The sequence below is a fragment of the Pteropus alecto genome, unplaced genomic scaffold (genome assembly GCF_000325575.1).
Source record: "Pteropus alecto unplaced genomic scaffold, ASM32557v1 scaffold5, whole genome shotgun sequence".
Taxonomy (NCBI): Eukaryota; Metazoa; Chordata; class Mammalia; order Chiroptera; family Pteropodidae; genus Pteropus; species Pteropus alecto.
The window spans coordinates 2,567,257-2,581,980 of NW_006441953.1; the positions used below are offsets into that span (position 1 = coordinate 2,567,257).

Consider the following 14,724-nt stretch of genomic DNA (forward strand, 5'->3'; position numbering starts at 1 on the left):
CAGACCCCAAATTAAGCAGCCCTGAAATGTAGAGGTACAGGGTTTTTAAGCCCTAAACCCCATTCTTCATCCTCTTTGAACACACGTCTATTTTTCTTCTTTTTACTAACTGTTAACCCACAGGTCAGTTGTGCAAGCGGGGGAGGGGGGGCGGGGGGGAGCGGTACAGAAGCAGAAAGCTTATTGTTAGAGCATTATGTTCCCATGGGTGATGGCCTATGTTCCCATGGGCCATAGCCAGGCAGTAATTTTACAGTCAGCACACTGTAACTCATTCTATTAGTGTTCTTTCATAAATTTCCCCAGCATGAGAAACCACCTAGAATCCTGGAGGAGCTTTTCCTAGATGCAGTGAAATTATATGAAGCAACAGATCCAAATGGCACCAGGGGTGAACAGTAGTGCATTCTGTGCTGTGTTGCCCAGAACCCTCTTTCACAACTGAGGCACTCATTGCCCTGCCAGCTTCGAGTGTTGTGTGTTGAGGGCTTCCAACGAAGTCCCTCTATAGGAATTGCCTTTAGACAAAAGGAACTGTGTACCCCAAATGACACTCCCTCCTTGAGGGCAGTGCACAACCAATGACTACTTGATTGGAATTTATATTAATTGTTGCCAACAGAATGTTAGGTAATATGTTGTCAGTGAAAGAAAAAGAAAATTTGAGATGAGCTGATGATATACAGTAGAGCTGTTAGAGACCTGTTGGTGGGAGGACAGGAAATGATGACGATGCAGTCAGTGAGGCCACTGAAGTTCAAAGGGTTATTTGAGCAGAGAGCAACTGTGAGAGGTGCTTAGTTTGCTAGGGCAGCAATTTTAGCCTGATGGATTACTTTAACTTTCTTTAGGTATTTACAGATTTACTTTGTTCTTGAAATATGTAAGTACTAGGTAGGACATTATATTGTTTTCATTAAATTAACTCTGTAATAAAAAATCATAGGAAAGCTCTGTAGTCAAATCACATATTTATTAAATCCTTAGTTCTATGCAGTCTTCACATATTTGTACCTTTTAACTTTTCTTTCATGGAAGATAATTCATTAAAAGAAGCAGGCAGGTGATGGCAAATGAACTTTTTAATGCAAGTTTATTCCTGTCAATTCCAATTTTATTTTGCTTGGATCATGGCGTGTAAGTACTTTGGGCCCCAGTATGCCAATAATTAGAGCTCCATTTGGAGCTGTGATCAAGATGGCTAAAAATGCTAGGGTCATCACATCCTTCGAATATGGTTCCAAGTGGGGTGCTGTGAGTCTTGCTGTTTCTAGAGCCAGAGGACCTAATACAGCCTGCATTTGGGTGGGGTGGTGGGGGAAGATGAGGCATAATGAAAAATGTTAAAGAGTTAAAATATAATAAAAGTAAATGGCTCTGTTAAACAAACAAACAAACAAACGAACAAACAAGCAAACAGTACTAGACAACTAGAAAACAGGCAAGACTTAAAAGTGCTGAGGAATTTTCATGAGTTACTCATCAATGCTATGTTCTTTCTAGCAAATATATCTGTAGGAAGAGTGAAATAATGACAAATCGGTGTGTAGACATTTTGGGGCTGATTTTGTATTCTGCATTTCAGCTTTCCCCTGTTTCAGTATATATGTTTTTTGAGTGTTCACATTACTCTCAGAATCTCGAGTTCTAACTGAACCAAGGTTTTGCTTATTTGCCTTTACCACGTACCACTAGGTTCTTGGCTGCAACAGACAACACAACACAAAATACTAAGGTTTCTTATGGTTCACTAGGACTTTGTTGATCATCTTCTCTTTGTTCATCCTACTTGGGAGGCAGTGTGATATAGTAAAACTGACAAGAGGTTTGGGATCTACAAACTGGACACTGAGAGATGATCAAGTCACTTGCCTAAGGTTATAGGCAAGTAACAGGGTATTCAAAACAGGCAGTCTACCCCCATATACCTGCTTTCTAACCATGACATATAGAGAATTCCGTTGTATGGAAGTTCACAAGCTTTTGTTTGGGAATAACAAAAGAGAAAAGAATCTCAGGGAATCAAGACATTACACTGCCAGGTTAAATAGTCGAACAGTATGTAGCAATACCTTTTTTAGTTGGATAAGAATATCATTGAATTGGGGGCCAAAACTACAAGGTCTCCCATTCATTCATTTATTTATTCATTCATCATTCATTCTTGTAGGCATGCAATGCTTATTTATTGTGTACGTCCTGCTTGCCAGTCACTGTGTTAAGTGCCAGGGAAAAAATGATGAAAAAAAGAAAACCAAAACAGACATGGTTCCTATCCTTCCTATGTGACCTAGTGGGGGAGATTCAGTCATTAATCAAATAGTCATACAAATTAAATGTATAATTAAAAATATGTGCATTCATGTGTGGTGGAGTGGGTGGCACAGGTAGAAAAGAGATATTTTAAAAAGAATCAATGTTTCTCTACTTTAAAATATAACATTTAGCAAAATGCCCAAATTCCAATTTTCAGATATACTCTTATTTTATATTTAGGACAATGGAAAAAATGTTTTCTTAAGTTTAAGAAGTATTCGTCATTAAAAGTACACTTTTTAATTTCAGAAAAATTACTTTTAAGACAAATTTTAAGATTTTTAAAAAAGATTACATTAATTTTAATGAGTAGTTATGATCAAGCATTTTAAAAGTAAGGCTAATAGTCCATGTTTTGTGATTGAACATTTTTCATTTAGAAATTTAAAAAATCAATATTAAAATTATTAGTATGACTTAATATGTTCTTACCTGGACTGTAGCTTTGGGCATCCATGCTAGAGCAATAAATAGTTTCTCCTTAAAACTAAAACCGGAAAAACACATCAATAAAAATGTAAAAGAAATTCGAATCAATAATGCCAAACTCAAGGCAGCAACAAAAATGCCTACAACAGATAAAAACAAACAAAATATTTGGGAAGAAGTGGTTCTTTATGCCTAGAGATATGATTTGTAAAAGTGTTGAAAACATTTTTAAGGCTATTGACTCTTTCTGTCTTTATTTTTTTAAGCAAAAATGATAATCATAAAAATAGAAATATGGTTGAGGCCTCTTTGTAAAGAGCAAGAGTTATCTGATGGTAGGGGTACCATGAAAAATAAGCTAGATTACATTAATTTAATTCTGAGCTAATAAACTCTGAACTTTTACTATAAATGAAAGTATTCAAAAGGTGCTGATGGTATCTAATATTTCCCCTCAGAAAAGAATTCTAATCTCCATTTCCTCAGGCCACTCAGGGAGGATATAAGACTGCCTTTGGTAACAAAGAGCACACAGGGTAAGGAAGAACTAATGTATGTTACTGTGTTTACATGAGTTTCTGAAGGAGGTCCTTGTAGCATTCAAAGACATATTGTAAATAAAAATAAAATTATTCATAGTTTTCTTAAATATTTTCAAATCATGTATGTATGTATATGTATATAGCCTCTATTCATTCTTACCAATAGCATTTGATTTAAGAGCTGCAACAGATACTTCTAATCCAACCAAACCAAAAAGAAGAGGTTGAAAAATATTCCATGCAGTTGTAATAATTTTTTGGACTTTAATCTGTAGAAGGGAGTAATACATTTTTAGTTACTGCGGCACATAAAAATAATTGCATTTCAGAAATTTAAAATCTCTCTTAATAGATAAGTGTAAGATGTTTTATTAGTAAGAGAAATGTTAAAACAATAAAAATTAATTGAATTAGTTCATTCTAACACTTAGGTAGAATTTGATTAAATCTACAAAGCTATAAAGTAAAAATACTTGGTCATTTCGTCGTGGAACAAGTAAGGTCTTTGGAGAGATGCAGACATGTTCTGATGGTTCAGCTAGAGGTGTAGCCTTTGTTTGTAAGGAAATGGAACAGAGACAGAGGTACATCATGCCGGATGAGAACAAACTCAAGATCACGCAAACATTTTGGCTCTCAGAAGGGTGATGGGAAGACAGTCTCTACTAATAATTATTGTGGAACCCAATCCCATGAAAGGAAATGCTGATATATCCTATATTAATAGGAAAAAAATTTCTGGTAATCTTGTTAGGACTGTTTTGAAAGTACTCATTCATGTTGAAAACTTCTAAGTCATTTTTTCCTTAAAAGTAAATCAAAAACATATAACAGATTCTTGTTTGGTTGCCAATAGGCTTCTCTTTCTGGGAAGAAATCTCTCTCTTGACTACTTCCCCAGTGATGTGCTTACAGCAAAAGACCACTGTGGACATAGCAGTGCACTGATTCTTTCCCAGGAACTTGGGTGAAGTAATTTTAGCCTCAGTTTGGGCTTATCATTTTTATAAAACTTTGATATCTTTTATTTGGGGCATAAACTATTTTAATACTATTCCCCTTATGTCTGGGTTTTCTGATTGCCATTTATAAGAGTAAAGTTTAAAAAAGGAAAAAACAAAGAAAAAACAATGTTATTCTTCTTTGTTTATAGCACATTATCCTCTTTGTTACTTTTAATCTTTAAAGTCTAGTTTTTACTGTTTGATTTCCTTTATCATATAAAAAGAATTCTAGTAGTTTTCATTTTATTTATCTAATTGTAATTTATTATTAACCCTTTACTGTCTTTCATAATTATGATTTTATTGGAATATTAAACAAAAATGCCAGTATGATTTTTGGGTACACAACTTCTCAAGCTGATTCTAAAATTTATCTAAGAAAGAATATGGGCAGGAACAGCCAATAAATACTTTTAAAATAAGTACAATGAGATGAAATATTCTATGTTAGTTTTGAGACTTAAAACTATGACTTTTGATTTAGAATAGATTTAAAATACAGTGGTATTGGCATAGGAATACATAAGTAGGATTAAATAGATTCCAGAAATGAACTTAGATATATGTGAGTTTAGACCATGTTAAAAGCAGCATTTAAAGATCACTGAATAATTAATGGGTTAGTCAATAAATAATTTGGCAAAGGTTAATTATCTAATTTATATCCACATATATATCTATTATATGTATGTATATATGTATGTCTGAATACATATATATATAAACACACATACATATACATCTCTATCTCCGAGCATTCATAAAAATAAATTCCAGATGGATTATAGAACTAAACATAAAAGCAAAGCAAAGAAAAAACACCAAAGTATTAGACGATAATACACAGGATATTATAATGTTTATAATCTTATAATCTTGAGTGAAGAAATCCTTCTGAAACAAGATACTGAATCAAAACCAAAAAGGAAAAACTGACAGGTTTGACTACAGGAAATTTTACTTCCATGCAAAAGATATCATGAAAAAAATCACTATAATACAATTGACTATATCTCCTGTGCTGTATATTACAACACTGTGACTTATTTTATAATTGGAAGTTTGTACTTCTTATTCCCCTACACTTTTTTCAGCCATCCCCCCATCCCATTCCCCTCTGACAACCATCAGTTTGTTCTCTATATCTATGAGTCTATTCTTATTTTATTTTGTTTGTTTGTTTTTTTTAGATTACACATATAAATGAAATCATACAATATCTGCCTTTCTCTGTCTCATTTATTTAAGTTAGCATAGTACCTTCTACGTTCATTCATTTTGTCACAACGGCAAGATTTTATTCTTTTTTTTATGGCTGAGTAATATTCCATTGATAATGTTATATAGTTTCTTACTCATGATATTATAAAAAAAAGACCTAGTGATAATATCCAGGATTGTTGATGGTTTGAGATATTAGGGACTGTTCTACACTGTTGTTAGTAAATAGTGTAAATAAAATCTTTTAAAAAGAATAATTTGGCAGTACTCACCAAATAGATACGTACCATTTCTAAATTCAGCAATTCCAGTTCTGGGAATCTAGTCCTACTTATGCATTTACAAAAAGACACATGAACAAGACTGTTCATGGCAGCACTGTTTGTAATAACAAAAATGAAAATGATCTAAATGTCTACAAATAGAGTACTGATTTGAGAAAATGATTAATTCTGGGAAGAGGGGTTTGATATTTGGGAGTGGTGGGGAAAAGGAGTCTTTTACATTTTATTCTATATGTGGACTTATTGTATTGTTTTAATCTTTTATGAGCATGTTTTAATGTATTAACTGTATAACCAAAAATTTAATGAAAAAATAATTAAATCAATAAAAGTTATATAATCATATTACAGAAAATTTTTTTGTGGGGGGAAAGAGGCCTGATTTGATAACTCAAGTCCTGTTTGCATTTCAGTATGTGTCCAGGTCCTTTTACTAAATACTTTATTCCTTTATTGATTTGTATACTTCCTCGAAGACACAAAATTCTGGAACATCTTCCAACTAGAATGAGGATGTTTCCTAAATGTCCATTATAGATGTAAAAAAAAAAAAGCAGCTATTTTATCTTTAAAACATGGTGTATTAAAAATATTCACCTTATCTTTGGACCACTTCTTTCCTCCAATGAAAGACGTCATTAGTGTGCATAACCCTCCAGCTCCGTGCATACCAATACGCTGGCTGCCTAAGACAGCAGAAACACACAAACTCAAAACAAGTAATGCTCTCTTCAATGGAAGATTTCTCTAGAATTAGATAAGTATTTAGAAATTAATTTACATCAAATATATAATACAACATGTACATTAGTTATGATTAATTATTGACCTTTGATACCATGTGTCTATATGTTATATTAAATAATGTCTAAAATTTTGACTTTCTTCCTCACCAAATATTTTAGCAGACTGGTACCAAGTGACAAAATTTGTAATTATTAAGTTTTATCTTCTTCCACATCTCTGATACTAATGTCAGTAAAATGGTTATAATATTTTAACTAAAAGTGAAAGAAAGAAAAGAGATCCATATAACTTGTAGTTCTGTATAACATACCCAATGAATTCTTAAAAATAAATTTCTAAATATTTCTTTAGCTAAAACAATCGTTACAGGCAAATCAAGATGGAAGTTACAAAAATACAAGATTAATAGCATATCCTTTAGGGCAGGAAAGGGTCGAGTTCAATAGTGTTGCCTTAGTCAAAGGAAGTGGGAGTGAATTTAACTCAGAAAACATACAGTGATAGATGGGAATCTATCTCCCTCAAAATGTTCGAGAAAAAGTGTGAGGTAAAGAAGATTAGGGAAAACAGTCAGAAGTCAATAGACGACTTAGTGAAGAAAGGGTTGGGTTGAAATGGAGAGGATACTCTGAATTAAGTACATTTCTCTGATATTCCTTATTTGCCAAATCAAGAAGCAGAGACTTCACATAAGGCCATTGACCTGTATCAATCACAACTGTGCTAGTTTTAAGCAGAGAATAGACATAGAGGCTACTTTGGGGGAAAGAGAATTAAGTAGTAAATTTATTATTTCATGGATCTTCTAAAAGTTCAAAAATTTCAAAGAAATATCTAATACTATACTTCTAAAAGTTGATTAATTTTTTATTTACCTGATCTTTACTTGGAAAATATCGAACAAAAATTCCCAAAAGAATTCCTACCAGCACACCAATAAATACATCCCGAAGAGAGGTTAGGACATTATGAAGCATACTTCCTGTAAGGGTACACAATGAGGAAAAAAGTTCAGAGAGAAATATTTTTAAATATCCAGCACATCAGAAAACAAGCTTAGGTGATTCATGAAGAAAAGTATGTATTTGATAGAACAAATAGACAAAAATGGACCTTTAATATTAACAAATGTGAAAACATGCAGATCTATTTGATAAACTAAGTAGGTATTCTTAATTTAATATATGCATTCAACTTATTGAATAAATAGGCCAGAAAATGAAGAAGTAATAAGTTACAATGTATTCCCCTTATACACCCAACCTAAAAGACCAGGTGAGATAGAAGAATGAACAGAGATTGACAAAGGAGTACCTCTGGCACCTAGCACATTACCTTGCTGGTAATGTTTCTTCTCTGATGTACTATTATGACAAAGAAACGAACAATTTAAACATAGAAAAGAATAATTTAACAACAAAAATATAAAGAAAACATTTATTCCAGGGTCAATCCTAGGTCTACTCAAGGGTCAATTGAGCTTCCAATGTATTTTACGTATCCATATTGGTAATTTATTATAAAAAATTATTCTGAGTCACGAAAAAGTTTAGTTATGCTTTATGTGTTTAGCTCAATAAAGGGTGTGTGTGTGTATATTTAGAAATATTTTTCCATGAAAAATAATAGAAATAGAGAGGGACAATATCAAGATGGTGGAATAGAAAGTACCTGAATCTCAATCCAACTTAACAATAATATACAGTCCAAAAGCCTTTATGAAACTCTACAAACCAATTAAGAAGTTGCAGCAAGAGAAAAGCAACTCATCATGTATAAGGGAGATCCCATAAGATTATTAGGATTTCACAGTAGAAACCTATACAGGTCAGAAAAGGGTGAGATGATATATTCAAAGTGTTGAAAGAAAAAACTGCCAACCAAGAATACCATTTCATAAAATTGCCTTCAAAATGAAAGATAAATTAAGACTTCCTCAGATAAACAAAAGGCAAGGGAGTTCATTACCACTAGACCTGCCTTACAAAAGAAATGTTAAAGAGAATTGTTCAAGTGGAAATAAAAGGACACTAGACAGCAACACAAAAACATACAATATAAACCTTCGGTAAAGGTAAATATATAGATGAATTAAGAATCCTATAATACTGTAATGGTAGTGAGTAAGTCACTTTTCATTTTGTTGTAGATAAAAGCATAAAAATAACTATAAACTATGTTAATAGATGAAAATTGAGACATTAACATAAAGTGGGGAGGGTGAGATGTAAAGGAGTAGAGTTTTTATATGCAATTGAAGTAGTTATCACTTTGAAATAGATTGTTATTACTAAAAGGATGGAAAAAGATATTCCACGAAAATGGTAACTAAAAGAGAGCAAGGGGTGGTCATACTTAAGACAAAATCTGTCAAAAGAGATACAGAAGTACATTTTATAATGATAAAAGGGCCAATTGACTTGGAAGATAAGATCTCGATATCTATCATATTCCAAAATATATGTATATTAAAGATCCAATGTATAAAATAAACCTTAAGAAAGTCCTTAAAATTTTAAGTGACAGTTTACATAGTCATGTGATCAAAGAGAATTTTTCTAAGACTGTGCCTGCTTGGTTTTCCACTTTTTCTGTCTTCCTCAAATTAGGTTTGGCTTCTTGTACCATGTTTCCATAGCATCCTATACCATGTAATATTCATCACATTTGTTTAATATAAATTCCTTGAGAACATGAGCTACATGGTCTTTTCCATCTGCTGTGTTGGAAGATAGTATAGAATGGTACTTAAAAGTATGAGTCTAAGGTCAGACTGCCAGGTTTGTATCTTGATTCCCCTATTTATTGAATCTGTGACTCTGAGCAAGTAACTTAATCTCTGTTCTTCAGTTTCCTTATCTGTAAAATGAGCACAGCACTATTGTGACTACTAAATGAGTGGAAACATCTCTGGCACTCAGAGCAAGTACCAAGCAATTACTCAATAAAAGCTAATATTGTTGTTCACTGTTTATTCTCAGTGTTTGTCACAGTACAATGGAAGAGGAGCACAAAAATGTTTTCTGAAACAATGACTGATACCAGTCAAAAGTCAAATTAAAAGTGGGGAAAACTAAAGAATATAAATAAAGGGTTATCATTCTCAATTTTATGAAGAATCTTGACAAATCAAAAAGAAAAAATGAACACACCTATAAGATGTAGGCAAAAGATTTCAAGAAAAGCCAATTTATAAAACATACCAAAATACCAACAGCTAACAAACATAAACATTTGATTAACATCACTAATAGTCAAAGTATTTCATTTAAAGAGGCCTCACATTTTATCCATCCATCAAATTAGCAAAAAACAAGATGAGTAATACCTAGTTTTGAAAAGGGCAAAGAGAAAGTGCAGCATGGTAGGACATGATATTGTAGCACTATGTTTCAAAAAGCTTATAACTCTATATACTTTTTAGCTCAACGATTACACTTTTAAGGTTAAGAAAATATTAAGTTTAGGTACAATTATTTAGCTATAAGATGTTCAATCAAGTATTATTTTAATAGTAAATATTGGAGTCAACTTCCATTTTCAACAAGTTAAATAATTATGATGTAGCCAATTGAATAATATGCAACCATTAAAAATGTCATAGAAATATATTTACTGAAGAGAAACATGTTTACGATATACAATTAAGTGCAAAAAACTTCAGGTTATAAGAAAGTATGGTCAGTGTTCAGTAATTTTAAGACTATTGAGAGCAGAGAGAAAAAGAGAGGAAGAGGGAGAGAAGGAGAAAGAGAGCTAGGGCAGGAGCTAGAGCTAGCCAAAGTCTATGTGGATTTACATAAAAGATTCAGAATTATTATGACTATTGCAGATTTTATTTTTATCTTTCCCCATTTTTCTTCTTTTTTATTTGTATCTTATGATTTTAAGAGAAATATATATATATTACTTTTCAACTTAAAAATATTTTGGTGCCTCAAAGATACAGAAGATTGAATATCAAATGCTGCAGATAAATAAAGCATTACTCAATGTGGAAATATTTACTTTCACAATTTCTTTAGAGTGATGTTCAAGACCAAATATCACCTTGAGATTCAGAATTGGTGCAAGAACTTGTCCCACCACTACCAAAAAGTCACACAGTTGTCCACGCTTCATATATTTGTCTTAATAATATAGCAACCAGTTATTTATAATGATGTACCAAAAGGTACATTTCGAAAATATCTATTAAATATATTAGTAGTACTAATATTGCTGCTTAAAATTTTCTATTGAAAACTGTGATAAAATTCCAAAGCAACATGAGCAGATAAATGGTAATAATGTGGGTTATCAAATTAATTGAAATATATGGTTATTAAAATGAAATCATTTGTGGTAAGTAGTGATTTCTTAACACATTGAAATTTCCTCCCTGATCTAGAATGCTCTTTCTATGAGGAATAAAAAGATGTTAAATATATAAAGTCTTGGTTAATAAATGAAGAAAGCCAGAAACCTTACTTAAAGAAATAACAACAACAAAGCTATGAATGCTATGGCAGTGATTGTATTTTCTTGTTTACCTGAGGAGAAGACTACGCCCAAACATGTATTGAATCCAGTGATAGCCAGGATGTCATCAAAACTGCTAGCAGCTATTAGTAAGGTTGGAATGCCTTTCTCAATACCATACCCCTTGTCCTGCAAAAGTAGCATGGAAGGGACAACAACAGCAGGAGAGACAGCACCTAGTACAAAACTGAGAGAAAGACTTTGAAAACCAGTTTTAAAGCATCCCTTTAACCAAATAGTGTTTTATATTAAAATTTACAACAAATATATTAACCCTTACAACAACTTCAAGTGTAAAAATTCTGCTTTTGAGTGATGTCGTTAAATGATGGTAAAATTACTCTCACCCAGCCTCCGGCAACTACCATTCTACTTTCTGTTACCACGATTTTGACTACTCTAGATATATAATTGGAATCATACAGTATTTGTCCTGGCTTATTTCACTCAGCATAATGCCATCAAGTTTCATCCATATTATAGAATGTGACAGGATTTCCTTCTTTTGTACAGCTGAATAAAATATATGTATACACATCACATTTTCTTTATCCATTCATCTGTCAATGGACTTTTGATATTTGGGCTGCTTCCATCTTTTGGCTATTGAGAATAATACTGTAATAAACATGAGTATGCAAATATTTCTTTGAAATTCTGCTTTCAATTCTTTTGGATATATACCCAGAAGTGGTATTACTGATTTTATGGTAGTTCTATTTTTGTTTTTTTGAGGAACCTCCAAACTGTTTTCCACATTTTATTCTCAACAGTAGTGCACAAAGGTTCCAATTTCTTCACATGTGTCAGCTATGTTTATTATTATTATTATTATTTTTTGATAGTGACCATCCTAATGGGTGTGAAGTGATATCCATAGTGGTTTTAATTTGCATTTCTCTAATGATAACAGATGTTGAGCACTTTCTTAAGCTTGTTGGCCATTTGTATATCTTCTTTGGGGAAATGTCTATTCAAGTTCTTTTCCATTATTTAGTCTTTTTTTTTTTTTTTATTGTTGAGTTGTAGGAATTCTTTATATGTTCTGAATATTGATCTCCTTTCAGATATATGTTTTGCAATTATTTTCTTCCATTCTGTGTTACCTTTCGACTGTGTTTTCTTTGCTGTGCAGAAGTTTTCAAGTTTTATGCAGTCCCATCTATCTATTTTTCCTTTTGTTGCCTGTGTTTTCAGTGCCATATCCAAGAAATCACTGCTAAATTCATTGTCATGAAGCTTATATATATGTGCTTTGCAAGACATAGTATTCTTGGTTCTTCCTTTTGAATATATTATCCCAGTCTATTCTGGTCTGCAAGGTTTCTGCTGAGAAATCCAATTGTTATCTTATGGAAGCTCTTCTTTTTATCTTGATGCTTTCAAGATTCTGTGATTCTTGACAGCTTGAGTACAGTATGATTCAGCGTAGGTGTCTTTGGTTTATTCTAGTGGGAGTTCTTAAATGTCTTGAATTTGTATGTCCATTTCCTTTCTTAAATTGGTAAGTTTTGGGGCATTATTTCTTCAAATAGGCTTTATGAGCATTTATCTCTCTTCTACTCCTAGAACTCCCATAATGTGTAGTTTGGTCCATTCAAGAGTATCCCATAAGTCCCTTAGGATCTCTTCACTTTCTTTTGTTTTTCTTTTTCCTCCTCTGACTCAATTTCAAATAATCTGCATTAAAATTAACTGATTCTTTTTTTCTGATTGATACAGCCTGTTATTGATCCCCTCTAGTCATTTTTTTTTCAATTTTGTTATTGTATACTACAGCTCAAGAATTCATTTTTTTTTTTGTAGATTCTATATCTTTGTTGGTATTCTCATTTTGTTCATAAATCATTTTCCTGATTTCTTTTAGATATCTGTGTTCTCTTTTAGCTCATTGAGCATTTTTATGATAGTTACTTTGAATTGTTTGGTAATTCATACATTTTCATTTGTTTAGGGTTGGTTTCTGGAGTTTTATTTGTTCCTTTGATTGAGCCATGATTCTTTGTTTCTTTGTATACCTTGTTATTTTTTGCTGAAATTTGCATATTTGAAGAAACAGCCACCTCTCTAGTCTTTACAGACAGTTTTCTCTAGAGAAAACCTTAACCAATCAGCCAGCTCGAGATTCTGGGGGCTTCTCAAAGCTTTCTGGATGTGTCTTCTCTGGGCTTGAGTGTGTTATTTCCAGCTGAAGAGTTTTGCCTTTTTCTACTCTGGAGCATCCCCAGGTGTCTATCTGCAGTACTGCAATAGCTCTGGAGCTATAGCAACTCATATGGCTTGCTTTTGTTTTCAGCATAACTCAGGCATCTAAACTGTGCCAATCTCTCTTCTGTCAGCAATATGAGTCAGCTGAAATAGAAATCAGTCCTTTGAGCAGCCCCTTGAAAAGCCAGAATGTAGGACATGTGTTCCATGTTTTTCTTTCTTTCCTGAGAGAGAAACCACAAGTTAGGAGTTTTCTCCTGATTGCCCCTTGTTGTTCAGGGAGGGGAATGGAATATGATGGGTAAGCACAATGGAATGTACTTTGTATAGCAAGAAGTTATTGTAAAAAATCAGAAAAGCAAGCTTCCAAACAGAATAAAAAAATAGATTAGTTAGGTTACCTAAAAAATTAAAAATTAATTTGATAAGAGGTTTCTAATGGGCAAAATTAAAGGAAAGAGATAACAATGATATCTTTAAAGTGTGAAGGAAATAATTTTGAATTTGAAATTCAATACTAAGCCATACAAAAATAATTTTCAGACAGCAAGGGTGTGGTTTATCATTCATTGATCAATTTTCAAAGAACTAGAAGAGCTACTCATCGGGAAAAAAATTTAATATAAGAAAAGATCTAAAATAAAAGACAGAGGAAACATGGAGGAGTGAGAGATGTTCTCAGATCTCTCCCCTTGAAACAACAATAAGCCGAACATCTAAAACTCAACAAAAAACACCCAATCTGCACACCAGCACGTCTGAGCATGAGATCTATGCATAAGAGCTACTACAGGTCAGAACCCCGGATGTTGGGAGGTGGACTGGGAGAAACAAAGAAGCTGCCTCTTGGAGCTGCCAGAGCTCTCTGTTGGAGGGGGAAGGGAGAAGGAGCAGCGAGTTCCCTGAACAGCCCTGCCTAGCAAAGCTGTGAGCTCCCTGCAGCGGGCCGGCAGTAGTGCCCAGTCATCAGGGCAGAAGGCAGAGAAGATGGACGGCAGAAAAACAACAGTTGATTTTTAGTGGCCCCGAGGCTGAGCTGCAGCCCCCAACTCCCAACCCAGAGGGCCCCTCCCCCTATACCCTGTGAGACCGATCACCATGGAGCCCCAGGGGAATCTGAGCAAACACTGCTGAGACTGTCGCTGACACTGACAGGGACTGAGACTGAAAGTAGCAAGTATGATTAAATATCTACAAGAAAATTTAAAAAGCCTTATTAGACTTTATATAAAGCAGGGATCCAAGTGGCTTAGACGCCACCTACTGGAAACCAAAAGAAACGCGCCTTCTTTGCAGCAGGCTAAAGAGAGACCTTTAAATAAAAAAATCTTCTTTCTGGAAAAACAACAGAATATGCTTCCATTAATGCCCAGGCAGAGAAATAGTCTATTAAACACCATGAACAATCAAGGTGACACGGCATCTCAGAAAGAAAGAGAAAAATCTCCAGAA

The 14,724-nt window shown here is 33.3% G+C and overlaps 1 protein-coding gene across 1 annotated transcript in view; it reads right to left on the bottom strand.

Annotated features, from left to right (window-relative positions):
- Positions 1-1,082: 1,082 nt before the first annotated feature.
- SLC9B1 (solute carrier family 9 member B1) overlaps positions 1,083-14,724 on the bottom strand; it is a 32,458-nt gene continuing 18,816 nt past the window's right edge. Inside the window, exons 5-10 of the mRNA XM_025051819.1 lie at positions 11,076-11,251; positions 7,419-7,525; positions 6,394-6,543; positions 3,448-3,556; positions 2,749-2,885; positions 1,083-1,295 (exon numbers count right to left, since the gene is read on the bottom strand). Coding sequence (XP_024907587.1) covers positions 1,083-1,295; positions 2,749-2,885; positions 3,448-3,556; positions 6,394-6,543; positions 7,419-7,525; positions 11,076-11,251 — 892 coding nt within the window. The remainder of the gene's footprint in view (positions 1,296-2,748; positions 2,886-3,447; positions 3,557-6,393; positions 6,544-7,418; positions 7,526-11,075; positions 11,252-14,724) is intronic.